Here is a 26,669-nt window from a genome sequence, read left to right on the forward strand (position 1 = left end):
GGGTGCAGAGCTAAGTGTGGGCCCCCAGACTGGTGCGAAGGGAAACACGGGCTGTTCTGGGAGAGTCCGAGTTCCTCTGCCCCTCTTCCCATTCGGAATAAGTTGCTTTTGTTTTTAGGAAGTCTTAAACTAATTATTTTAGGGTGTGGTTTAGGGCTGGGTTTTATTCTTTCTGAAAGGGTGGTTGGAAGAAAAAGAAAAAGGTTTTATTTGATTTTTGGGGGCGTTTCTTCGCTCGGTGCCTGATTCAGCGCGGTGCTGAGCAGCTTCACCTTCCTCTGACAGGAGCTGCGCTGCAGAATCCGGCAGCGCGTTCTGATGGATGTCGGGATTTTACTCCGGGTCACGGCGAGGACGGATTGCTGTCCTATGTTTGACTTCCCTTTCGTTTTAGCTATTTATGTCCGTATCCGAATGCCATGTGCTGCTCGTTTTCACGTGATCTCCGCGTTAATCCGATGATGCAGAGCCCACCGGGACTTGGGAATTTGGGCAGAGCACGTGGGTTTGGGCAGCTCTGCACGCATGCAGCCATCGTGGCTGCGGTGAAGTTGGTGAAACTCCGGCACACATTGGAGCAAATCCGAATGGAAAAGGGATTCCACCAGCTTCATCCGAGCGCTGCTTCTGTGCGAGCCGAGCAAACAGAGCTTCCCCGGAACCCCCTGGTGCTGCCTTTGTGAAGCCATGGACCGTGCGCCGCACGCGTCCCCGTCCGGTGAACGCCGTGAAGCCACCTTTAATTTATCCGCTGCAAATCCCTCCGGTAACGTGGATGGAACCGCTGCCGAGCGTTGACGGCTGGAAAACCGGCCGTGTTTTCTCCATCTGTTTCTGCTTCTGAGCCCATCAGGGTTTTGTTTTGGTTTTTGCTCTTTTGGAACTTGCAGCGAGCTTCTCAGATAGGAATGGTGGTACCACATGCAAGCGCTCCCTCCCCCTTTCCCCCTTTCCCCCTTTCCCCCTTTCCCCCAGCGTGAGTCAGCCGTGTCCCGGCATTAGCACCGACACTGCCGGAAAAACAGACCCGGACTGGTTCATCCGGATAAGTGTTGCAGCCCCAGGAGTGATTTCCTTAAAATATGGATTTTCCCCTTTTGGCTGGAATTAAGAGCATGACTCAGGCATCCTGTATGGTCTTACCTTGTCGTCCCTGAAGGGAAAAGAGACTCGGGAGAGCGTTTTATTTTATTTTTCAAAGCAGTTAAAGCTGATTCACGAAGAGGAATGTGGAAAATCAGGAGTTCTGTGATCACGTCTCCTTTTGAATTATGGACCGAGCAGAATCCTGCTCCCATCGGATTTTGCTATTGATTCCTGGAGGCCAGGATTTCCCCCATGGGAATGAGATTATACTTCATGTTTGGGATACGGTCTGGAAAAGATGTCCAGGGTTTAAATTTCTCTTAAACAGCAAAGATTTCCAGTCCTGCCTGCGGTCTGACCCCAGCGATATCCCAGGCTGTTTCTTTCCCGGCTCATTCGGAGCCGTTGCGAGGCCGATGTCTTTTCGGAAGGATGGTGACTAGTCAGTTAATTTAGGGATTTTTCACCTCCTCCTCCTCCCTTCAGCTGAATTCCAGGGCTCCGGCAGAACGCAGGAGCCATGAATTTCTCCAAAGCCCCCCCGCGGGCTCCGGAGACTTCTCCCTTCTCTTTTTTCTTTCACACTGCCCTTCTTGGTTTGTTTTTTTTTTAAAAAAAAATGTTATTTTACTTGGATCCCTTCTGGGCTGTGCGATAAACGGCCTTCGAAAAAGCCGTGCTCGTCAAGTCGAATCCCGGGCTGGAGCTTTCCCGGGACGCTCTGCTGGACGCGTCGTTCATCGGAGTCACGTTTTCCCGGTGTGGGAACACAGGGAAGGTGGGAAGGAAACACCGAAATCCACACGAACCGCGGTTTAAAGGGAAGAGCCGCGCGCGGTCCCTTGGCTCACCCAAGACCAAACTCGGATATCCCCAGTTTCTCCCCGCCTGCGGAAATTGAGGGAACGACTGGGTTTTAAAGCTTTTTGCCACGTTCCGTGTGATTTATATAAATCATGGGAGAGAGAGAGCGCGACGCTTCCGCCGCCGCGGCGAGGGCCGCGGAGCCTCCGCGGACATTCCTCCCGGGAACGCCTGCTCTCGTGACAAAAGTTTTATTTTTCCAACTATTTTTGCTTATTTTTGACGCTCGTTTGGCGTCTTGCAGTATTGGGAAGGTAAAAAGGTGTAAAACCAACTACAAGCCAAACCTTTTAATCTCAGGTGACGGAGCGAACGCGGAGATTAAAAGAAAATGGATCTTTCCGAAATGGCCGTGGTGTAAATAGGTGTGGGGCAAGGGGGCTGTGGGTGTAAATAGCCCCCTTCTCTCTGGCCCACGGCCCTGCCGCCTTTTTGGGGGAAATACGGCAAAAATCGTGTTTATTTACACGGAAATAAATCGCTTTGGTACAAAGTGTCGGATCTTTGGCCGCTGGGGGGGGGATACAGGGATCGTTGCGCCACGCTTGATTTTCCCGCGGGAATGACGTCGCCGTGACGCCATGCCGCGTCGGCGCCTGATTGGCCGGGGAGGGGGGGGATTGGGGGGGGGTCCTGGCGGCCCCCGGATATCACGGGGGGGGCGGGGGGCGCCCCGGTGTCCCCGGGGGGGGCGGGAGGAGCGCGGTGGCGGCGCGTGTGTCCCGTTTCCCCCCCGCACCCCCAAGTCCGACCCCCGCGCCCCGTTCCGCCCCCCCCCCCCGCCATACCCCGCCCCTCCCCGCCGCCGCGCCCGGCGCTGACCAATGAGCGCTCGCGTTGCTGGCAGGTGCGGAGTGTTTTTGTTTTGGGTTGAAGTTGAGGCCGGAGGAGACGCGGCGGCGGCGGGCGGAGGCCGCGGAGCCCCGGCACCCCCCCGCCCCCCTCCCCCCGCCGGCCTCCCGCCCCCCCGCCGGCCGCCCCCGGCCCCGCCATGCGCAGGGAGATGAACGGGGTCACTAAGAGCCGCTTTGAGGTGAGGCCCCGGCCCGGCGGGGGCGGCGGGGACGGGCCCGGCCGCGGAGTGTGGCCGCCCACCGCCTCGGGGCGAGCCCCCCCCTCCCCGCCTGGGACAGCGGGTCATCGCGGCCCGGTGGCAGAGCCGGGAGGCGCGGGGGGGTCCGTCCCCCAGGCCCGGTGCGAGGGCAGCGCTGCAGCCGGGGGGGGGGCGGCGAGGTGCGCAGGGTGGGGGTTGGGGCCTGCGGGGGGTGTTGGTGTGAAACTTCTTGGCCCCCCCGCCCCGTTTTGGGGCTGCGCGTTCCCCGTCAGATGTAAAATTCCGAGGGGGGGGCTGCGGGGGGGGTGGGGGAGCTGCTGCCAACGTGTTGCTGCGGGGTGATGGGGATGTGGGAAGCAGCGCTTGGAAAACCAAATGGCCTGGGGGGGGGGGGGGGGGGGGGGGGGGGAAGGTGGCCCCGGCGCGTCTGTTTTTTGGGCAGCAGCCGGGAAAAAAATTGATTCCGGGGGGGTGGAGAGGGCGGAAGGAGCGGAGGATAAACAATAAGATCTGTTCAAAGAACGTGGCGCAAAGCGGGCTGTGGATCCAGGGCCGCTTCCAGCGCGGCGGTGTTGGAACAGCTGGTTCCCAGCGAGGGGGGGCTGCTGGGGGGCCAGCGGCGGCGGCGGTGGTGGTGGTGGAAGAGGAGGATGGAAATACCTGCCCGTTCCTTCCGTTCGCGCCCGGCTCGAGTGGCGTGTGAGGACAACACGGGAGGAAACGGGCCCCGAACGGTGAAGATGTGGCTGTGCCCCCCCCCGAGAGTGGGGCCGGGAAGGCTGTGGAGGGAGAACAGTGGTAAGCTGAAGAGTGTCTGCTTCCACGGCGTTGGATTTCCCAGGAAACCGGCCCTGGAGCTGAGAAAGGCACAGAAAGTAATGGGTTTGTGACATTGCACACGAAATTCTCTTCTTTCCCCATCAAATCCGTATCCAGCGTGTAAACGCGGAGCAGCGTGTCCCTCTGGGACGGTTTCAGGCTGAACAGTGTGGCACATCCGTGTTTCTGGAGCATCCCAACGCTGAACTGGACCTGGGAACTCAGAAGGGGAAGGCTGCACGCCTGTCGTGTTTTATCCGGCCTTATTGTTTTCACCGTTCCAGTCTGTTCTTGGCTGCACAGATTTTTTTTTCTATTTTTTTTCCGAAAGCTTTTTTTTTTTTTTCTTAATTACTGCAGCGTGGCTGGTTACAGAGCAGAGCAAAGAATAAAACCACGCTGGTGTCAGTCTTCTGTGGGGAACGGGCTTTTCATACGGCAAAGACCTTTTTTTTTTTTTTATTTTCTTGCTTTGCCTTTGTCTTGAGATACTAGAATTCATTCCAGTATCGAGAGAGCTTTTCATCAGGGTTGTGCTAAAACAAGATTAACTCGATTCATTGTGGAAGAGCAGTGGGGAAGAGTTTTGTTTGGTTCGGGTGGGTTTTTCGTTGGAATTGTGTGTTACTTCCTTCCTATAGTCAAAAAAGGACAAGTCGAAAACAGACTCAAATACCCTCTGAGCACTTTGCTTGTGTTTTAGTAGATATTAGTATATATTTTTAGTCTATATCTGTATAGGAAGAGCTGGTGCATAATGGAAAGATTTGCTTTTGAGCTACAAGAGTTGCCTTTAAACATTATCGTGTTTCTCGGATGTGTTTTGGTTAATAAATCGAGGGCATGGTTTTATTAGCCCTAACATTGATTGTCTCTGACCCACTCACCTATATCTCTGAGGAAGGATGAGCCTAGAGCTCTTTTGCTTTAAATATATCGTTTTCTAGTGAGGGTGTTTTGGTCTGAAAAGCTTCTGAAATGCTGGCGTATTCACACACAGATTTATTTTTCGGAGGGGAAGTACGGGTGGAAATTCAGCCACGCTTTCTAGAAAGCAGTTTGTAACGTTTCTGCCTGAAAAGTAAAAGCCGTGTTCGCGGGCGGAAGCGTGCCTTTCGGTGTAATAGTTCATATTTAATGTGACAGAAGGACAATTATGCAAAAAAATGTGTTGAGACTGGAAGCTGCTGTTCTGAGTTGTTGAATATCGTAAGATCAAGGGAGACAGCGCGGGGTTGAACGCTTGGTGATTAGTACTCCTCCTCCATCGCCCTCCGCATTCCCTCCGGATTAGGCACGGAGCTGCTGCCGGGGTGCTTTCCCGGGCAGAGGAGGGGTAAGTAGGGCCTTGGAGTGCCTGGAATCTTATCTTGGGGCAGGGGGGGGAATGGCTTGATGCAGAGTTGTGACTAATGTATATCGTGTCTGCTTCAGGCTTTAAATAACACGTGAGTTATTGAGGGGGAGTTTGGTTGGGATTTTCAGACTTAGTTTATTGTCTTTTGTTAAGCCACGTAAACAGATTCCTGAGCTATTGTTGTTGGGTGACTATAAAATCCAATCTAGAGTGGATTTAATAATAACTTCTTACCGTAGGAATAAAATATGGTAATGGAATATGGGCTAAGCTGCTTAAATCTGACTTGCATGTAGGTTTCTGGTACATACGTGTAGCCAGCCGTCCGTTCCAGAAAGAATGGAACTCTTTCTCTGGAATGAAAGAATGGACTCTGGCGTGCTCGGCCGAACGAGCGTGTTCTAAATAAGTCCCTTTGTAGGAGATGTGGCCACCACAGAGCAAATAACTGCTTACTGCAGCAAAGCAAACAAAAAGGGAAAACATTACCCAGATTGACTCCTGATTTTCTGTGGTGGTGGTTTAATATGGAACATGCCCCAACAGGTCACAATCCTGGCTTATATTTGGGGTTTCTCTGCCTGATGAACTACAACTAAATAGCAGCAGAGAGGAGGGGGTGGCATCTCCTGGTGCTGTTGATTGACTGGCACTTTGAGAAGCTCCTTGGCCTTCCAGAGGCCCTGCTTCTCAGCACTTCTTTAATCTGTTTCATCCGTGCTCTCCTGGCCTGGGCTGGCCTGGGCTGGCATTCCCAGCTCGCTGCTCTTGCTAAGTCCTCATCAAAAAATAAACATCATCCTCTAGGGCAGGGCACTCCTTGGAGCCATCTGGTTGTCCGAGCGGAGCGGCCGCGCTCCGAGATGGTCAGCGCTGGCACAGGCGCCCGCACGGAGCTGCTGAAAGAGATGATCTGGCACAAAACTACCTGCCTGCAATCAAGAGCGGTGTTTTAGGCAAACAGGGACTTCTTTTGGGACAAGTTGTGGACATCTTCAGCGTGGACGGACTCCTTTTAAGCATTCCCAGTGCCCGGATCTCTTGCTCTGCAGAGTCTTGTGTTCCACTGAGCCACGTCGTCAGGCTTAAATAATTATAGTTGCTTTTTTTCCAGACTGTGAGCAATACACGTTGTCTCCTTTACATCCTTATACAAAAACAACAACACAAAAAAAAAAAAAGCCCGCCAGCCTGTCCAGCTTCCTCAGGGAGTCTTCAAAACCTCCAATTAGCAGGAGTTGATTCTGGCTGTGAAGCGTTTCTTTGTGGGCTGTTTGTCCTATGAAAAAAAAAGAAAATTAAAGAATCAGATGTGAACACCAGGGATGTGTCTGAGGACAAGCGTGTGCACGAGCCTTGGCAGCACCTTCAGCAGAACAAATGCATCAATCTAGTGTGTTTCACAGCTTTGGTGCCTCTAATCCTGGGATTCCGTGTCCTCGATGCGAGGGAGTTCCGGCTCCTCTGAGCTGTGCCCGTGGCCTCCATGGTTCCTAGGTCTTGCTTGATTTTACATCTGGCAGGAGATGAGGTAAGCTGAGAGCAAAATGAGAAACTTAAAATGCTTCCAGACCAAGTTGCCTTCTAATAATTAATCCTGCCTGCGTTCACAAAACTGAATTGAATAATCTGCCTTAGTCTAATCCCATTTTTGAGTTTGGTTCCTGGCTCTGCAGTGCTGTTCCCGTATTTCGGGGTTGGTTAGCTTTACGGCGTAGGGCTGATCCTTTGGGTTGTCTCTTTTCCCTTTGCTGCTCTCTGCCCTTCTGCTTCGGGCTTTATTTCCAGCAATGAAGATTGTGCAAACAGACGGACACAACCAAGGCGGGCAAGGAGGATCCGGAGCTCTGCATCCCACAGTGCCTCTCCTTGGGCAGAAACTTGCAAAAAAAAAAAACCCAAACCCAACTTAAATTCACTGTGGCGACTCATTTTGTACAGCAAGAGAAGCTGATGCTGACGTAACAGTGAAGACGTGAGGCAGTGCAGTTGAATCGAAAGGTTTATTTTGGCAGATGTCTAATAATGCAGCTCCTAAGTGGTGAGAAACACTGACAAAATAAAAGATTTGGGGGAGTGTCAAAGCCGATGGCTTTTCCATACTCTCCTTCGCTCCCCACGCCCCCATTTATTTTTTTGTTTCGGTGTTACCTCGTGCCACGCTCCTGTGTAACGCTTTTTAAGGCAGCACTTCGTTTTTTTTTTGGCAGATGAAAAATCAAACGTCGCTTTGTTGTGTACAAAGTGGTTGTTTAAACGTTGAGAGAGTCAGAGACGTGAACCATATCTCGCGTTCCGCGCTGTGCTCTGCTAGAGGAGAGAGGAATTCAGCAAGATTTGGAAGCAAAAGTCGAGCTGGTTGCGCAAAAGATGCTTGAGACGGGGAGGATTAAACAGGAAAAGGGCTTTTTGTTGGAGGAGGAGGTGGCAACGGGGGGACTCGTAGTTGCTGGGAATCTCTCCTTGGCGGTCTGCGTGCTGCGTTTGGCCGTACAGGTGCTGTACAGGAAGGCTGCCAAAAGCCAAAGAAGGGCATAGCGTGGGGGAGCAAGTTAATTATAAAACTGACCGATAAAAGATATTTCAGAAACCGATTCTGGTTACTTTTCGTTTGGATCTTTTTGTTGAATCAGTGCGGGGGGGCAGGTTTCGGTCTCCCAGCTCTTTCACCTGGTACTGGTTGTCCTGGGCAGCCACGAGCACGTCCCTGCCATGATTAGGTAGAGCAGCAGCTCGACAAGTGTTGGATTGTGTGTGTGCTTTGCCCTTGGTCCTTGTCACCTGAGGGACTGAGCTTGTGTCGCAAGTTTTTATTATTATTTGTTTTTTCCCCAAATGGGATTCTCCTCTTCCTCCTTCTTCTTCTGCAGGGAGTTGCGTTTGCGAGTTGGGCAACAGTGGGAATGTTGACTCTGGCACGCAGTAATTTCAGCAGGAAATATAAGCAGAAATGCCAGAAAACCTGTATTTCCTCCCCGGCCCTCGCTGCCACTCGCGCAGTGAAGAACGCCGGGGCAGCGCCCGGGGAGGCCGCGGCACCCATTTGGCCCGAGCTCGGGGAGGAGCGGTGCGTTGCGTTTGGGTGGCTCGTGAGCGCCAACGGCGAGCGATTTTTCGTGCAGGTTACTGGGGTGAACACCCTGTGGTGCCAAAACTGGGGGTTCCCCAAGGTGGCTTCGCGTGGAGCCGCCGGTCGGAGCAGCCGCGGCACAGGACGGCTCCGGGACCGCGCGTCTGCCCGAGGAGGGGTGCCAGGCTGTGCCCGTCCGCGTCGCAGCTTGCGTAACAGGAAAGGGAGCTGGAGAGCCTGCATGCAAGGGTATGTCTCATTCATTTTAGATCCCATTGTTAATTGGAGCCTGGGACAGATCAGGTAATGATTGTTTTCACCGCCGGATTACCCCGCGATGTGTTTCGTTTGACTCATGCCGTGGCGAAAGCAGCCCGAGGAGTGCTTCAGCCTTACTGATGCGGTGGGAAAGGTTTGGCACGGGGCCACGGCAACTTTGGGGGGCTGCTGGTCGGGTGTCCCTGCCTGCTCCGTCGGTTTTGCCTTCGGATCGACACGGCAAGCTCGCCCAGTGCCCTTCGCGCATCATCTCAGGTAGGGCTTTTATTTGAGACACCATCATTTGACTTTGTTTCCAAGTGTGTGTGCCAATAATGTCGTTATCAGCTCTTAGATAACAGCCGGATACAAACCCAGTAGTGAAAAAAACTTACAACCAGTTAATGTCCATCTGTGGGCTTTGGAGAGAGGCAGAACCATTAGAGATTTGTTTCTCAAAGAAGCTTATTTGAATTGCAATGAGCCTCCATACGTACTTGGAGAGCTCAGTTTTAGCCTTAAAATATTGAAGCATGTCTGGGTTTGGGTTTGGTTTTGTGTTTTTTTTTTAAATCCATTCAAAAGGTATTTGTAGTAAACTGCTACCCTGGTAAAATGAGCTCTAAAAAGAAAAAAGTAAATAGTGTTTTTATAGCGCAGTCCGTGGCCATAGGCTGTGTCCCTGTGAATTCAGGAAGTCTTTGTCTTATTTATACTCTCCTTCTTTGCTGGTCTTGGATGTTTTTATGGGCAACGGTGCATATTTAAAACTTTGAAGGCTGTTTGTGAGAAAGCAGCATCATTTTAGATCAAATATCTGTAATAGGTCATAAAACACCAGGCTGACCACTCATGGGATGCTGAGGTTTTTAATGGAGCTAAAAAAAGTAGACACCCAAAACCAGCTTCGATGACAGCATAGGTGGCATTTTTGCTGCTCGCTGACGTTTTCGGGGAGCGTTTCTCGTTCAGCGCCAGGTACAACTCCTGGTAAAGACAAAGCCGATGAACTGCGGGCTCCTGCCTCCCCGACTGGCACCGGGCTGCTTCGGGGGCTGCCCGCATCCCTGCCAGGGCTGCCCGGTGGGAACCGCTCGGGTGCGTGTCCTGCAGCCTCTGCCAGCTGGGAGAATCCAGTAACGAGAGCGCTGAGAGTGGCTAGTGCTGGTGGTGGCTTGTAAAGCACGATTTAAAAACGAGCACGGTGTTTTAGGTGTAGTTGGGGGATGCTTTGTTTGTGGAAAGCTGTCTGGGAGCCAAGGCTGGGATAGAAGAACAAAACAGTCGCACAAAAAGCGTGCGAACGTGCCCTTTTGGGATCTGACAGCAGATTCTAGTGTGTTTTTTTTTTTTAAAAAAAGGATACAGCACATGTGGTACTTCAATTGAAATGGTATTTCCTGAACCAGAAGCAGCCTTCTGTTATCTCACCTGTGCTGCGTATCTTACTTGCAAGTTTTACTTTTTGGAGGCAGCAGCGTGGCCGTGTGCCCGGGCACACAAATCACCTGGTGCCCTCTGCCCCGCGGTGCGTGCGGTGGGCGATTCCCCATCACGGGCTCCGTTTCCGTGGGGCTCTACTAATTCCGTGTTCAGCCTCGTGCTTTTAGCATCGCCGATTCAGAAAAAAAGAAAGAAAAAAAAGAAGGAAAAAAAGGCTTTTTATTGAACTTTGCTACTGACTGACTGCAGCATAGAGTCGGGCTGCACAGAACGACAGCTCATCCGTACCCGCCTCTTCCTCACCAGCGGAAATTTAAGCTTTTCCAAAGCAACCACAAGCAGGTGAGGAAGAAGAGCTCTGACAGCGTACGTCGAATAAATTGCCTGTTGAGCTATTTTTAGGAATACCAAGCCTACAATAAGATTTTTTTTTCGGTCAGGGTCTATTTCGTCTCCGTTTTGTCCTGCTTGGTCACGATTCCGGCTGAGCAGAGCCCTGGTACGGCGCCAGGCTGGGTGAGGGTGCCCGTGGCACAGCGGGCAGCCGGCGGCTTCGCCCCCCCCGGCCCGACTGACACAGGTGCTGCGGGAGGACGCCGGAGCATCGCGACTGCGGACGACGGAGCTTGTCCAGCAGCGACTTTATTTGACAGCCAGCCATTTCCCTTGGAGATTTAACACAGAATAAACTTCATGAGTTTGTGTTTTTTAAAAAAAAAAAAAAAAATAGATTTCTCCTGTGTATCTAAAGGCTAGAAGGAAAATTCACCCGGTCTGAACTGCTGAGTCTGAGGCAGCTCAGCATCCTTAAGCTCCTGCTCCCCTAAGCACTGCACTGGGGAAGGAGCCCTTCTGAACCAGTGACTGTTCTGGGCTCGTTCGCCTCCTCTGGATGGACCGAGGCAGATAAAAGTGGTGGAAATACTACAGTGATACCAGATTTTGGGATGGGAGCCAGCAGCTGTGCTGCTGAAGAACACCTCGCAGAGCATCTCCGACTCGTCAGGATTTAAACTCTTGGCATGAATTCGCACAGATGTTTCATTTCTTTCACTTCAGAACAGCAAAAGGCTCTTTTCTAGCTCCGAGTGTTGATCTCCAGAGCATCTCCATGGTACACGCTGGGTGGGGATGTAAACTGACAAAACATGCCAGCTACGGATGTAATCCTGAATTTATGATGGCAACTCTTGATTCCTCACCTCTCCGAGCCTAAAAACAGTTTGCAGAATGCATTAATTACTCTCTAATAATTGCAGTCTGTTTTCTGTCGTGGTTTTAATTGCTTAATTTCCTGTGGTTGTGAGTAGTTGTGGAGGGTCTGGCCAGTGTTTGGACCGAGAGTGCCTAACCAGCAGCTGAAACGTCGGCCTCAGCGCACCGTTACCTTTTTCTTTTGTGTTTGTGGGGCTGCTGTAGTTTGTTTTAGTTTAGTACTTTTTTTGGTTTATTTTTTTTGGTTTAGTACTACTGTTTGTAGTGAGTTTGTCTTAACACCATTTCTGTTACACAAATAATTGTAAAACACTGCAACTGGTTTACGAAGTATACTGATATTTCATAGATTTTTCGAAGAGGGTATGCTTTTAAATTCTGTACTGCTTATTCTGCATGAGGTTTGCTTAATGTGGAGGCATGAAACGCTTTGTTGGTTGTGTTTGTGCTCTCAGAAATGTTGGTGGGTTTCGTTTCGCTGCCCACCTGTATGGATGTGTCTGGGTTGTTGGGTCGGTTTTTGTGCTGGAAGTGGATATCCATCTTCTTTCCTTCCCTTTCCTTCCCTCTCTGTGTCGACCTGGTGGTGTCCTGGGCCGTGGTGCTGCGTTTCGGCGACGCTCCTTGGGCTGTTTCGGGTTTTTGGTCTGCGTTCCCAAGGGGTGGGTGTGCCAGACCCCGCCGTGTTTTTCACTGGAGCAAACGTTAAACGTGGATAATTGTGGGTCCAGATGTAACGAGGGACTGGAGTGCCTTTGCTAATTCCATAAAGCTCCAAATAAGCTGCATCTCTTTTTCCCCATGGAGCTTTGAATTCTCCGCTTCAGAAGAAAAGTGTTTGAGTTCAAAGTCCACATCTCGGCTCACGCTGTGTGCTCAGTTGTTGGCTTTGGCACTGACGCTTCTAAAGTTCAGCTTCATGTGATTTTTGGGTATTTTTAAGACCAACCATCCCCCTTCCTTGTGCTGGTGCCCGAACTTAAATTCTTTGTTAATTTTCAGGACGATACATGGCTTGAAGACGCCGAGCATGCTCTGGCAAAAGAGCACGGAGGGAGGTGGTGCTCCTTTCCTCCTCGATGCCTAGAACAATGTACATTTTAATGCAGAAACAAGCTCTGCAAACAGTCAGAATGACTCCTTGCAATCAACCTTGAAACTTTATGCCAGTAAATTCCTTCATGTTTGTTGTCAAAGTAGGATTTTTGGGACATAGCACTGTATGTTGGTCAGTTCAGGTTTGGAAGTTCCAGTGTCGGAGCTGGAGTGTGTGAGTGTTTGAGATGCACCTTAATCGTAGACCACCCGTGTTGTGCTGCAAATCGACTCTATCCTTTTTCTGCTCCTTGTCTCTGTAGTGGGCAAAATTCTGCGCAACAAAACGTTGGGAAAATGGATGGTGTTTTTCGGTGTCTGCTGCCCTATAGGCAAGGCAGTCTGGTAAAGCTGCACTGGGTTGGAACAGCCCCTGCCGCTGTTCTGGTGGAAAGTCCTTTTGGATGTCAGATGAGTAGACTGCTGGTTTCCTAGAAATGCAGCCAGTAACTTAAGAATTGCTTACAGAGAGTAGTTTGGAGCGTTTAGGGTAAGGTATTGTAAAATGTGCTTTGTGTTCTGTACGGTGATATTCCCCATTCCTCCCAGTAAACTGTAAATGTTGAAATAACTCAGTTAGAAACTTCTCAAGTGTATTTTTCCAAACACAAAAAAAAGTGAAGAACAAAGCTTTTGTTCCTCGTAGGAACACCCCTCCAGCCCTTCCCAACAATAAAATCGGGACCGTTGCCAGATGTGACGTTTACAGGAAAGCGTTGCCCCCTCCCTCTGCCAGCCTGGCCCGCAGCGGAGCGCTGCAGCCGGAGCTGCCGGGGGCCGGAGCGGCTCACGCGGAGTTTTTCCATCTCTCCATAAGCTGGGGCAGGCAGCTTGGTGCTTTCTGTGGAGCTGAGGCTACGGGGAACGTCACGGTTCTGGAAGCCAGGATTTAAATTTTGCAGAAGCTGTTGAGGAAACATGCTTGTCACTGGAGAAGCTTTTTTTTTTTTTTTGCTGCTGTGGAGTAAGTCAGTGAACCCGATGGTGAGACCCCCATGTTAATAGAGCAGCTTTTTCTCAAACGGAAGCTTCTGAAATATAACAAAATATATGTTGAGTGTGAGTTTCCTGCGAGGAGCTGTAGGTGTTGGCTCTACCACCTTCTGCCTGAGCGTTTGCCGGCGCCGTGCATTTGTGCCATGGAACAGGGAGAAGTTGCGCAGTCGGGGTCAGTCCAGCACGTGGACACCTCGTTTACGTGCTAAATATTGACCGTGTCCATTCACTCCGGGCAGGACGGAGAGTGTGGCACCAGGAGAAGGAGAGAACCAAGACAAGTCCCCGTGCTCGCGTGGCTTTTGAAGCCCGGTCCGTGACGGCGCGAGACTTGCTCAAAGGCCGAATGAATGGCTGCAATAATGACACAATACTCTATATTTTAACGCAGATAATGGGTTCCTGCTCAGGGTTGCTTCACTTGCAGAGCTTGCATCAGCTGTTGCTCACGTTCCTCTCTGCACGTGTGATGAGCACAGGACGTATGTAGGTGTTTCTTGTGCAGGGACGCTCGTAATTACACGCTGTCACCCACTGCACGCTCAGCTGCAGAGAGCTGTCACCGGGATCCCGCGTTGATGCCGTACGGATGACCCAGTTTGGATCACCGTGCCCGTAACGAGCGGCCGACACGACCGATGCCCGAATAGCGACTCTGTCCTCTGCACCGTCGGGACCCGGAGACCACATGGATTGAGCCAGTTTGCAAAACTTCCAATGTTCCGAAAGGCAAGGGAAGAGTTATTCCCACCACACTAAGCTGTATTTTTTTAACGATTTGTCTCTTTGTTTTCATGAACTTGCTTGATTTGAGTGCTTCTGGGTGACAGCACTCTGGAGAGAAGCACAGCGGTGGCTGTAGATACGTCCTGGGAAGCAGCAGGTTTTTGTCTTCTGGGTTATAATCTTTGGGGTTTCCAGTTAGTGTGGGAGGGAGCAGGAAGGAGGGCTCGAGTTGAGGGTGCCTGGTGAGCAAAGGCTGGACCATCCTTGCCCTCGCTGCTGGCTCCTCTGGCCATCTACTCTTGAAAAACCATGGCAAAACAGGCCCCTCCGGGTGCACGTGTCTAATGGGGAACATGCCAAGTATTCCCAACTGGGAGCCAGGGAGTTACGGTTCTTTTATGGAATAGTAAAAGTAAACAGTGTCTGAACACCTGAATTGGTTTGAGAGATAAAGGATTGATTTATGGATCGAGCCCCCCAGTTTTGTCATTTCTCTGGGCTTGTGAAGTGGGTGCTGAACCAGGTGCTGGGATTGCAATTAGATGGATCCTGTTTGTTCTCCCTTTGGAGCCCCGGCTGGAGTAGGGGAAGTCGGCGGTGCCGTTGAAGCGTGTGTGTGCAAAACATCTCATGGATTGTAAAACCCCTGTTCTGCGTGAGGTGTGAAAGCACTGGCAGGGGTGTGCCCCGGAGAACTCGGCGGGTTCTGCCCGTTTCCTGGCTTTGGTGGAAGGGCTGGGCAGGAAATACCTGCAGGAAAATCAAATCATCCTCACTGAGCAGTGGTGGAACCCTGCCTGCGCTGTGGCACCGCACCGCTCCAGCTGCCCAGCGCGGCACAGCCAGCACTTCCACTATCCATAGGTGTTGCTCTGAAGACCAGTACGAGATTTATAGTAACATAACTGGGAAATACAGCACTCATAACAACTTCTCCCAGCTCTGGTGTTCTGGCAGGCGTGTTTTCCTTCGCCTTGTAGCAGATGATAGCAGCCTCTGCTAATTTAATACAAGTTTTGAAGTCGGGTATCTGCTTCCATGGTGTTGGTTCTAGATTTATCCTTTCTGTTCTAGCTGGAAAAGGCTGTTTCGGCGGTTTCACAAGAGGGTGTGCACTGCTGGTCTGCCTTCCTCTCGATGGGTGGAAGAGTAAGAAGAATTCCATCCTCTTCCCCCTTCCATTTCTTCTGCGTGAGGGATGTGGCTTCACACGGCAGCAACCTTGATGCTTTGTGGAAGATTCCGTGTTTTATACAGACTGCAAAATGTACATACAAGGAAGATATGTTTTTCTGTATCCCATCAGGAATCACTTGCTCTACTGAATAGCACCTGATATTAAATGATGTTAAGAGACTTTAGGAAAACCAAGCTTAAGTCATTTAGCTTTTACCCCTAGAAGTAATTTCAAAAGCCTGGAAGTCTAGAATAGCCTCATACACTTTTCAGACCAGTTTTGTTCTTGTATGGACTTGCCAGAAAGTCAAAATGTCTATTGATATATTTAACCAGCTATACCTGTTGCCATGACTTAGCAATATATCCCAATTCCAGCCTGTTTTCACCCAGCCTCTGTCATCTGAGCACCAAGTTTTGAAGGAAGGCTTCAGAAAATGGGTCTGGTGACGTCTCCTGGCCTGGTTCAGACTGGTTGCCGGTACAGATGAGCCAGAAGAGGCTGGCTGGCTGCTTCTGGAATCTCTATTTTAATACTTCCTGCCCCTTGCCCGTTCTCTCCTAGTCTGGTTCCTTTTCGGAAGTCTCCTACCACTATCTGATTTGCTCCTTTGATTTCTCCCTCTTTTTTGGGAAGGGGATGGAGAGCGCTGGTTCAGATGTAAAATTCTGGCCTGGACAATAACTGGGAAGAGAACAGATTTGCTGGTTTGCTATTGTTCTTGTAACTGGGAGAAGAAAAGTCATTGTTGCGTTTTCCCATGAATAATTCCTCTGCATTTCTCCTTCGTTAGAGCTTTCTCCAGAACTTCCTTAATTTCCCTGCTGATCAGCTGAGCCGTCTAATTAGATGATCCGGTCCCAGAACGCGCACGTGGTTTAGCTCCTTTCGCAGCCCCGGCAGCGCCTGTGCTGACCCACCATGGCACTCGGCCGGCATCTGCCAGGCCCCAGGTGGCACCCGTGGCCGAGTCCGACCGCGGGCCTTGGCCGGGGATGCTCTTCTGCCCCCATCTCCAGGGAACAGACTTCCCAGGATTCGTGTTAGCTGGGAAAACAGCAAAACTTCTGTTTTAATTATCTGTAAAATAGGCTGAGTAGTTGCCTGTCTGGTGGACCGTTTAGGACTTGCTAACTTGTGATATCTTCTGGTGGGAAGTGATAAAAGCATCTGGGGGGGGAACAACACTCTTCTTCTGTGTGACATTGCGGGAAAGAACGCTGGAGAGTTGGTGTCCCACCTCAGCATCATGCAGCAGTGTCTTGAGATAGCTGAGAAGCAAACTGTGATTTAGAGACACAGCTTTTAAGTCTGACTCCAAGAGCTTTGTTTCCAGGAAAAAAAAACAGATTTTGTTTCAGATCTTGTACTGGTGGCATTATCCTGTTATCAGTTTGTTATCGCTGCTCGGAGCGTGCTACAAAGCTCCTTGGCAGCACCACGTTGGCTTTCCACGTTAAGCTGTGGTGGTTCCTCCGATGGGTTGGGTTGGTGCTGGGGTACGGAACATTCGCTGCTCGGAGAAGCTGGTGCTGTCAGGGAGCCCTGGCGTACCGCTCCGTAAGCCACCGAGATCTTACTTTCCTTTTTTAACTCTTAATCTGATCCTCTGCCACCGAAGTGACCCAGCTGATGCTGGCTTTATTTGCTTTGCATGTGTACCACGGAGTTGATTCAGACCAATTAGAATCAGCCTTTGCAGACTGGGATTTCAGCAGCAGTTTTTACCAGGTGTGTCGCTCGGGAAAATCAGCTCTTAGTTGTTCCAGAGGTTAAAGAGAAACTTGATTAATGGAATTAAAGCTCGTTTTCGTTGTTCTCTGCACTGTTTTGAAAACAAAACGTTGCAACAAAATGTTGAAATCATGCTGCTAAATGGAGTGAGGCATCACCGCTCGGCAGCCTTGGTTCCCAGACCACTCTGGTCGTTCCTCCCCCGGGCATAACCATGTGGAGGTTGGTTGGTTGGTTTTTCACCATGGCAAGACCATCCCAAGCCTTTTAAATGTATGTAGTACTTCTCAAGAAACACACGAGGCTTTGCTGTCTGTTTTTTTGTAGGACTCGTTTGAAAAGAGATGTTTCTCTCGTTCTCACAGCCAGGGAGATTATTTTAGCTGGTCCAAAAGCGTGAATCGTTGGCCTCTCTGGTGCTGCATTGCACGGATGCAACAACCACCTCAGCTTCATTGCCTTGGAAGAGCGCAGCGTTTTCCCAGAGTCATCTCTCCTCCTGATGCAGCACCAAAGATCACATCTCCCCTTAATCCGTGCTTCATGATTTAAAAAAAAAAAAAAAAAATTACTACTTGGTCCTAAGGGCTGCTGCTCTCCCGCGATTTGCTGCGAGACGATACGGGCACTGTCGTGCTTGTGGTTAGGGGGCTCTTCGCCAGCACCCTGCTTTCCTGTGGGGGAAGCCAGATGCTGTGCCCGCATCTCCAGCCTCCGTTTGGGTGCTGGGGCTGCGTGGTCCCTCTTGGCATAGCCCTTCCCGCCAGCCCCGTCGCCGTGTGCCCGTTTGACGCGCAGTTACGCGTTGCGGTTTCGAAGTGCCAGTGCTCGGTGTGCCTTCGCGGAACTGTTTGCCCTAATTATCGTTTACTTTAATAGATAGAGTAAATATTAACTGAGATCTTTAAATTTATCGATCCACAGAGCATGCTTGGACCATTGGGTGTAATGTTCTCGCCTACTGTGGTCCAATCCAGGAGTTTGAAAGCTTGAGCACAAAGTTTATCTTTTGAGAATTTACTGGGCCAGGTGTCTCTCTAGAAATGGCCTCGTTAACCATTTGAGAACCATTTGAGAACCAGCAGCTTCCCTAGAATGAAGTCGGTTCTGTTTCCTTAATGAAAATATATGGCTAAATTGTTCAAATTGTTTTTGTTTACAGATGTTCTCAAACAACGATGAAGCTGTGATCAACAAAAAACTTCCAAAAGAGCTGCTGCTCCGGTAAGCCTGCGTTCAGTTGGTGAGCTTGGAGACTCTTGTGTTTTGTTACTTGCAGCCAGGAGCCGATTTTGCTGGTATGCTCATAAATCATGAGCTTGGACTGGGTCACTTACAAAGCTTTAGACAAACAGAAGCAGATCAAAGGTCTGCATCAGCAGTGGTTTATGCTACATACTATCAGGTTTTATTTTTTTTAAAATGTTAAATTCATTTGCTGGTTGCCTGTTATGTAGATGGAAGAACTACAGGACTAAAGTCCTTAATGAAATTAAATAGTACCTATAGGCTCACGTGTAGAATTGGATTCTGCCTGTCTCTAACGTGTTCCCTTAAAAAAAAATTAGTTCCTCTGCCCCAGTTATGCTGGAGCAGACTTTGTCCTGTTCCTTGTCACTAAGAGACAGCTGTTCAGCACCTGGCAGGATGGTCCTGTTGGCAAAGATCACACAGATGAGACTGGATCTGGGCAGGCAGCGCTGCCCTGCCACACATACACACACATTCCTGGCGCAGGAGTGGCATGATGGGGGGGGTGTGATCGTACCTCAGGTGGCACCGTTGGGCATCTTGAAGCCAAGTCATGTTTGTCGGTGCTTTGCGCGGAGATGCCGGCTGCAAACGGCGAAGGCAGCTGCAGTTGGCAGCTTGAATTATTAATACAGACAAAATTCTTACACTCCAGGAAAGTGCTGAGTACTGTCAACGTGTAATGGCAATAAAAAGCGTGGGGAGAGGAGCTCTGACACAGGGAAGTGCTTCTAGCTCACTTGTGAAATAAAATTAATAGAAAACAGTCTGACTCTTTTCGTTGGACTGCGCTGCCTCCTCCGTTCTCTGTAATAGTATCTCCAGTCTGATTCGGTTTCTTTCATCCCAGCATCAGTCATCCAAAAGCAGGATGTGTGGCTTCTAACGCCCTCCCCGCTAATAACGTGGGAGTTTGGGTTTTGAGCCAGGTGTACAGGCAGAGGGCTGTGCAGGGAGTCTGGTAGGGAGGAAAAGTTCAGGAGGTGGAATTTCATTGAGATTTTGCATGGATTTCAGGGGAAGAGGTGTGTGGGCAGTGGGCTCCCAAGGAGCAGGACCTCGATTAGAGCATGGATGAGCTTCTGGTAGATGGGTCAAAGTGGAATGGTCCTGAGCGGGGCCAGTAAGCACATTGTGGTCCATAGGAGGTAGCTGGTGTTGAGGAACATTACTAGACAGTTGGAGAAGGATTTATGGTAAGCAGGAGAGAGAAGGTCCTGAACCAAGCAGGGAATTTCATAGAATCATAGAATTTCGTCATCGCGAGCCACGGCGTGGCTGAGGTCTCAGCAGTATGTTCACTTCAGCCCTGGGGAAATGTTTTTGTCTTTTTTTTGTCTTGGTATCACTAATCATCCTAACCTACTGCAGAACAGAGCAAGTGTTCGGGATTGTGTGGAACCTGGGAAAAAATCAGGAGACAAAGTTTATAGATGTTAAAGTTCATAAGTAATGGTTTTGAGAGTTGGAATTCACTGTTACCATACTGTGAAAATTAATTAGTGTGGATTGACAGTGCAGCCTTTGAAAGAGAAAGTTGGATGCGTTTATCTGCAGGAATCTCCTGTAAATGAGCGTCACTGTCTACAAGACAAAGACTTATGTGTTGAAGCAGTGCTGCTGTGTAACGTCTTGTTCTCTGGTTTGTTCATTCTGCAGATGGCATGGATGTCTCGTGTATGTGGCTGCAAAGTGGAAAGCTGTACTTGAGCAAAATAAAGAGTAGGAGGCTGTAACGGGGTGAACAGCAGCCTTTGTCACACCCCAAGATACAGAAATGTGCAACTCCAGTAACACTTTTGTCTGGGAGGATGGGGCGGAGGTGTAAAGTGCTCTGGAGGGTTGTCCTCAGAAATCTCTCCTTTAAAGTGTCTGTGCTTCAGCTGTCTCGTCCTGCCCTGCCCCACCACGTTGCTGGTGGCAGTGATGTTTGTCCTGCATTTCCCCAAGCCAGGGCTCCATAAACAAGGCTGTCCTGCAGCACCTGGCTAGAGAGATCGGCTGGTGGTCACAGATCCTCGTCCTGCTGCTGCTGTACCTGCCTCAGCTTTGTCTCCTGAGTTTCCCAGCTGGGAGAAACTCCTCGCTGGTCTCTAGGAAAGTCCTGTCTCCCCGCTGAGTTTCTGGGAGCTCACACCTTTATGTGAGTGTCCCTGTACAAATGAGCCAAACCAGCAAAAAGCAGAGTTCTGTTCACCGCCCTCGTTCCGTTGCTGCTGCCAGCTCCTCTTTGGAGCATCTGCCTCGGCGACTCTGAACGGTGAATCCGTGATCCGCCTCGGCTCTGGCTGTGGTCGTTGCCCCAGAAGGAGCATCGTGTCCCTGTTTCCCTGTGCTGGCACCAGCGATGCCCCGTTGAAAAGGTGCATTCATCCCTCCGAGGGCAGCCCGCCAGCCGCCTCTCCTCCGCCAGCCAAACCCCGGCCACGCGCCGGGATTTTCCGCGGCAGCGGTGGTCTCTGCTGGTTCCCTGAAGGTTTACTCCCCACGTGACGTGGGGCAGGATGAAGGGGACCGGGCTGTGGGAGCTCATCTTTTCCATACTGGTTCATGGGCAGGTCAAGCAGTTTTCCTTCTGCGCTGGCGTAAGCGGATTTTACCCCGCGCTGCCTGCGAGCCCGCTCGCAGCACATCCAGCCGCTGGCACTGGCTCTGCCATCTGACCTTCAAGCCCCAGGGTGATTTATTCCTCGGGAGCTTGAGTTCTGCTCGGGACAAGGGAGCGGCAGAGCGCGTGGGGGACCGGTGAGTTGGCAGCAGAGTCGTCGTTTCTCTCCTCCCGGCCAACCCGTCGGCATAAAATGAGTACGGGGCGAAATTTAACTGGAGTGGTGGGTCACTGGCATAAATCGGTGTTGGTAATTTTAGAAGGCTGAAGGTCTAAGCTCGCTCACCTCAAAGCCCACAGCATCCAGGGATTTCGTTAGAGTCTTGACCCTGATCTCATTAGAGTGGCAGTGGGAAAGTGAGGAGTCCTAGAAAACCCTGAGTGGATTAAGAGGTTGAAACCTGAAAAATGCTCTAATTGCAATGTGTTTTTAGCTAAATTGTCCAGTGCTGGACTGTTCAGGCGAAGCCCTGAAAATAGTGAGTTTCTTTGCAGTGAAACAATTTAGTCTGCTGCGATACCGGGCTTGTTTCGGTTTCTGCTTGGAGTACTGAGTCTGCCGTCACCGGTGATCGCTGTCTGATGATCAAGTTATCGCTGTGGATTATTTTCTTAGTGTCAACTCTGAGGACAAAAAAGACCGACGTAAGAGTACAGCAGTCAGATGTGAGCGAAACAGAAATGCTGGGTGTTAGATGCAAAAATAAACATCCCAGCCATGTGCCGTTGGATCTGTTGGGGCAGAATGGGGAAAAATTCAAGTAGTGCTGTTCACTCTGCTGCTGCTCGCTCTTCTTTCACCAGACAAACCCAATCTGACCAGAGCAGCAGATGTTTTCTAAGGGTTTGGTGCTTTGGAAGAATGCCAGGGGGATGATCCCTCAATCCCTCTCTCGTGTCCCTCTGTTACTGAGAGGGGGTCTGGAGCTGACGAGCTGAGCTGTGTCCAGATTTCTTGTCAGCCCAGTATGTTTCCTCGTTGCCAAGTCCAGTTTTAATTGAGCCATAGGGTAATGACAAGAATGCACATTATTTCAAGTGAACATATAGATTACCTTTGCTTTATTTTATACTGCACAGATTGCTGGAAACAGACCCAGCATTTACGACCCGTACTGTTCTCCCCTTGGAAGAAGATGACTGCTCAGTCAGTGCTTTTCCACCTGGGCAGCTGCTTTGTGGGGTTTGTTTTGGGTTGGTTTTTTTTTTTTTAGATGTTCCCCAACAGTGCCTTGGAGAAGAAAAAGCCTGACCTCAGGGCTGCATTAAAAAACTGTGCTGGGGTTGTTGTGCCTGCAAGGCTGTAACTGTGCCCCTGCTGTTCTCCCCAGTTCATGGGACGGGCTGTAGTTGGAGCCAGTTCTGAAACGACCAAAATGCACGAGGGCGTAGTGACTGCTGCTCCAAGAGTAATTTTTGCCATCCAGTTCTGCTGAGTCATTGGCTCATGTTCTTGAACGAATGCAAGAGCACTGAAAAAAAAAAAAATAATAATGCTCTTAAGCTTTTCAGAGCCAAAGTCTCTGAGTTAGACAGCAAGGAAACTCCTGGCGAAGCTCAGCGATGCACACCTCCGGGGCGAGTGCTCGGCCGTGCTGCCATCCTAGAATCATAGAATCATAGAATGGTCAGGGCTGGAAGGGACCTTCAAAGGTCATCTAGTCCAACCCCCCTGCAAGGAACAGGGATATCTCCGACTAGATCAGGTTGCTCAGGGCCTCGTCCAACCTGGCCTTGAACGTCTCCAGGGGTGGAGCATCCACCACCTCTCTGGGCATCCTGTCTGCTGCTGTGGGTAGGCTGGGAAGGGAGGAGCAGGAAGGAGAGAAGAATTTGGCCAAGACCTAATAGCCCTGGTAAAGGGATGAGGTAGTTATTAATAGCCTGGGATTTCCATGGAGAAAGCAGTTTTAATGAAAATGCAGAAAGCATGCGTAGTTACTGACCTAGCCGCCGTTCCCAGGGATTGGGTATTTTTTTAGGGGATGGGAACTTAGGGTGGAAGTAGGAATTTCCCCGAGCTTCTGTCATTTCTCCAGGCTTTCCTCGTACAAACGTGGGCTTTGCAAAAACATTTCATTCTGTGGTTTATAATTGCTGTCAAAGAGAATGAGACCTTACTGTCTGCTCTCCACTTGACCTCTGTTTCGTGGCATATGATTATTTGAATAACTGTAAACCATAAAATAACCGTATTGATAAATTTGTGCAGATTTACAGGGAGCTTTACATGGGCTTGGTACTTCCCACGTTCCCAGATAGGGGTGTGTATGCTGCAGATAAAAGCATGGATGTCTCAGCCCAGTATACCATTGCAAAGTATTACTAATTCCTTTATTCCAATAAATAGGACAGCAACACCAGGGTGTTGCCCTGTGCCCTTGGGTGTGCCTGGGCAGAGGGATGACGTGCCACAGAGGAGTGACCACATCGGCTTAATCCTCCGTGCATCTCTCCTGCACGCTGCTGACACGATCGAGCGCGTTGCTTCGCAGCGGCGTGGAGCAAAATGCTCCTGCTCCCCCTGTGCTGACAGCCCTGGGTGTTCAGCACAGCTGCGTGAAAAAGGAGGAACAATCCAGTGCTGGAACCAGGATGTGGTGGTGCTTTGAGCTGTGAACCGTTCGTTCCTCTGCTGCCAAAGGTGCTGGTTGTGCTGGGCAGAGGCTCTGGGCACAGCGGTGCTCCGATGTTGACCAGGAGCCAAGAGCCCAGCGTGGCTGGTGCTGCCATACCCCGACTTAACGGAGCGTTTGACTGTTGAGCTGTACAATACCTGTCAGTGCCTGTTCTATAGAATCATAGAACCATGGAATGGTTTGGGTTGGAAGGGACCTCAAAGACCATCCAGTTCCAGCCCCCCTGCCATGGGCAGGGACACCCCCCACTACACCAGGTTGCCCAAAGCCTCATCCAACCTGGCCTTGAACACTTCCAGGGATGGGGCAGCCACAGCTTCTCCGGGCAACCTGTGTCAGTGCCTCACCACCCTCAGAGGGAAGAATTTCTTCCTTACATCCAATCTAAATCTCCCCTCTTTCACTTTAAATCCATTGCCCCGTGTCCTGTCACTCCACACCCATGTCCAAAGCCCCTCTCCAGCTTTCCTGTAGCCCCTTTAGGCACTGGAAGGCTGCTGTAAGATCACCCCGGAGCCTTCTCTTCTCCAGGCTGAACAGCCCCAACTTTCCCAGCCTGGCTCCATAGCAGAGGTGCTCCAGCCCTTGGAGCATCTCCGTGGCCTCCTCTGGCCCCGCTCCAGCAGCTCCATGTCCTTGTGTTGGGACCCCAGAGCTGAACGCAGTGTTCCGGGGGGGGTCTCATGAGAGCAGAGCAGAGGGACAGAATCCCCTCCCTCGCCCTGCTGGCCAAATAAATTTTTTTTTGATAAAAAATCGTTTGGTTTGCTGTCAGTAAGTGCTGTGAGGGGCCAGATGAATGTTTCACAGTAGCTCGGTGCCCGTGTTTTGCTGCCGTTTGTTAACTGCCGGGTCTGCGCTGCTTTTCACAGTTCAGCTTTCGGCCGAATTACAAAGAAGTTTTGCTGCCTCCAGTCCTTTCCCCCCCCCTCTTTGTTTTCCATATGCTCTTTGTTTTAAATGTCGATAACCAATAAGGTATTTCTTATTTCTCTTACAGAATTTTCTCTTTCCTGGATGTGGTCACTCTGTGTCGTTGTGCTCAAGTCTCCAGGGTAAGAACCTTCCTCCTTGCGGATGGATTGGAACAGTTGGCTGGATTTGGGTGTCCTCCCACTCCAGCCTTCCCCGGCACGTCAGGCCGGGAGGGTTTGTACCAGGGAGCTTTGTGCAACTCAGCTGTTGTTTTTTGGTGTCCCATGTTAACGCTGCGATGCCAGAAACTTCTGATGGCACCAGTGAAGGGGGGCTCAAAGCTTGAATACCATTTTCCCGGTGTCCCAGGCCCCAGGCAGGTTAGGAAGGGGGGAAGGGGCTGACTTTTTCACCCCAGAACTCTGGAGTCAGCCCACGTTTGCACAGGAGCCCCGCGCTGATGAACGTACCGAGTTTGGATGACTCTAAAATGGTCTTTTGGTGGAGATACAGAAGTTTTGATTCATAAAGGTGCTGTGCAGTCAATGAAAGTTTACTTTCCTGCTTGGATGTAGTTCATGTAAGTGTGGAAGAAAAAAAATGAGTGTCTGGTTTGTTTAGGGTTGGTTGGTTGTTGGTTTTTTTTTCCTTAAGTAGCTCATAGTTTCGTTAGCTTCAGCTAATGAAATCCAGCTTGAATTATTCACTTGGGAAAATTCCTTCAGCTGCAGGTCCGGTTATCTAGAGCCACCAGACGTGTTCAGGTGCTTTATCCTGCCAGTATCTACTAAGACACCCAGAGGAAGCATTACCACAGCAAGAGTGGGGAGTCTGTTACACGGGGAGGTGTTCGTGGTGGTGTGTTCACCATCACTGGTGCTGAGTGACACCTGTACAAAACTGATCAGTTGTGGGCTTGAACTTGAACCATAACTTGTTTCGTTATTCAGAGTACGTGAGAATAAAAAAAGGCTATGCTTAAACATTTAAAAAAAAATACCCTGTGTGATGTTCAGGCGTTCCATTCATCATCCCATGTTCTGTGAATGATCTAGGTCTTCTAGAGAAAGTTCTTCCAGCTGAAACTTGCTGCCCAGCAGAGCAATATTGATCAGCACGGGCTGTCAAAGACACTTGCCAGTGTCAAGTTGTACTCCTGTTTTTGTTTACGCAGTCCAGAGGGCATCAGAGGTGGTGTGAGTCATGATGTGACACAGCACGTGTTGTAAAGGCCTGAGGTGTCTGCACAGAGCCACAGAAGGGCGGTGGGTGTAGCGTTCCCTGCGTTACGCGTTAAAACGTGCCGTGTTACAACTTGCATCCACTGGAGCTGTTGCTCTTCTTACGGCAATAACCAGACTCCGAAACAAATGTCAGCGATGAGATGTAAAACATAGAAAACTAATGGTTGGTTCTGTTGGCTGTTGTAAGTCTGCACAGGACTTACACAAGTGTTGTGATGGAGACGTAGCTTGGTGCTTGTAATGGATGTCGTACAAAAATATCCCTATTTACGTGCACTCTTTCGTAACGGGGGACTCCCGGTTATTATGGGATCTAGCTGTTTGCTTTGATTGTGTAATTAAAACTTCAAGTGTAGTACTGTGTTGACAACCTTTTCAGTTCATTAAGGGCAGAATTACTAACTTTCAGTGCCTGGTTCTCGTTGGTAGCATGAACCATATAAGAATTTTTTTTTTTTTCTCCTTAAAAAAAAACCACAACTAAAACTAAACCAAACCACTCAGGGCAGAGGTAGTAAACGCCGTCACTCCAGCAGCAGTGCATAGGTCTTGGGTGAGAGCTGGGTGCTTTATCTGGACAGCGTACAAAGCTGTGGGACACAGCACCCCGTGCACCCAGCGGTCCCACACCTCTTCCTGCTGGAAGCCAGAGTGAAGGTGTGCGAGATGGCAGCGTTATCCATCGCTTGCGGCATCTCGCCGCACGGTCCTCCATCCCAGCACCACCCAGTCCCCCACCCAGCGCCCTCCGATTAGCTTCACCTCTCTTGTCTGGTGTAGGGTCTTATCTGGGACTCACCCATGTCCTGGAATCCTTCATCTTCGTGTTGGTCCTGCCAGCGTCCTCTATAGGCGTTGGTTTAGCTGGTGATGCTGCGGAGGGATTAGATTCCAGCCAGGACTGCGAAGATGCCTGGGCTCCAGCACTGCCTCCTGTCCTGAGCTCGGCACCAGCACCTCCCGTGGGAGCAGAATTGCCTGGGGCACAGTGGGCACGGCGTGCTCGCCGGCTCCGGGGGCTGGCAAAGAGTGTGCCATGTAGGGGGGGCCTCTTGTCCGAGCAAGCGGTTCCGGTACCGGCACAGTTTTCCTTGTTGGCTGTAATGACTTGTTGCTTT

The 26,669-nt window shown here is 50.5% G+C and overlaps 1 protein-coding gene across 5 annotated transcripts in view; it reads left to right on the plus strand.

Annotated features, from left to right (window-relative positions):
• The first annotated feature begins 2,928 nt into the window (after positions 1 to 2,928).
• Positions 2,929 to 26,669, plus strand: part of FBXL20 (F-box and leucine rich repeat protein 20) — a 38,458-nt gene continuing 14,717 nt past the window's right edge. Inside the window, exons 1-4 of one of the 5 annotated variants that reach the window (XM_086626567.1) lie at positions 2,967 to 2,983; positions 6,587 to 6,711; positions 18,057 to 18,118; positions 24,393 to 24,447. In XM_086626567.1, coding sequence (XP_086482693.1) covers positions 6,667 to 6,711; positions 18,057 to 18,118; positions 24,393 to 24,447 — 162 coding nt within the window. In that variant the 5' untranslated portion in view covers positions 2,967 to 2,983; positions 6,587 to 6,666. Of the gene's footprint in view, positions 2,984 to 6,436; positions 6,712 to 8,425; positions 8,500 to 10,670; positions 11,066 to 18,056; positions 18,119 to 24,392; positions 24,448 to 26,669 lie in introns of those variants that run through there. The other 4 variants (XM_086626568.1, XM_086626566.1, XM_086626569.1 and 1 more) reach the window with 4 other exon arrangements.

Source organism: Tauraco erythrolophus, chromosome 25 (assembly GCF_009769465.1).
Source record: "Tauraco erythrolophus isolate bTauEry1 chromosome 25, bTauEry1.pri, whole genome shotgun sequence".
NCBI lineage: Eukaryota > Metazoa > Chordata > Aves > Musophagiformes > Musophagidae > Tauraco > Tauraco erythrolophus.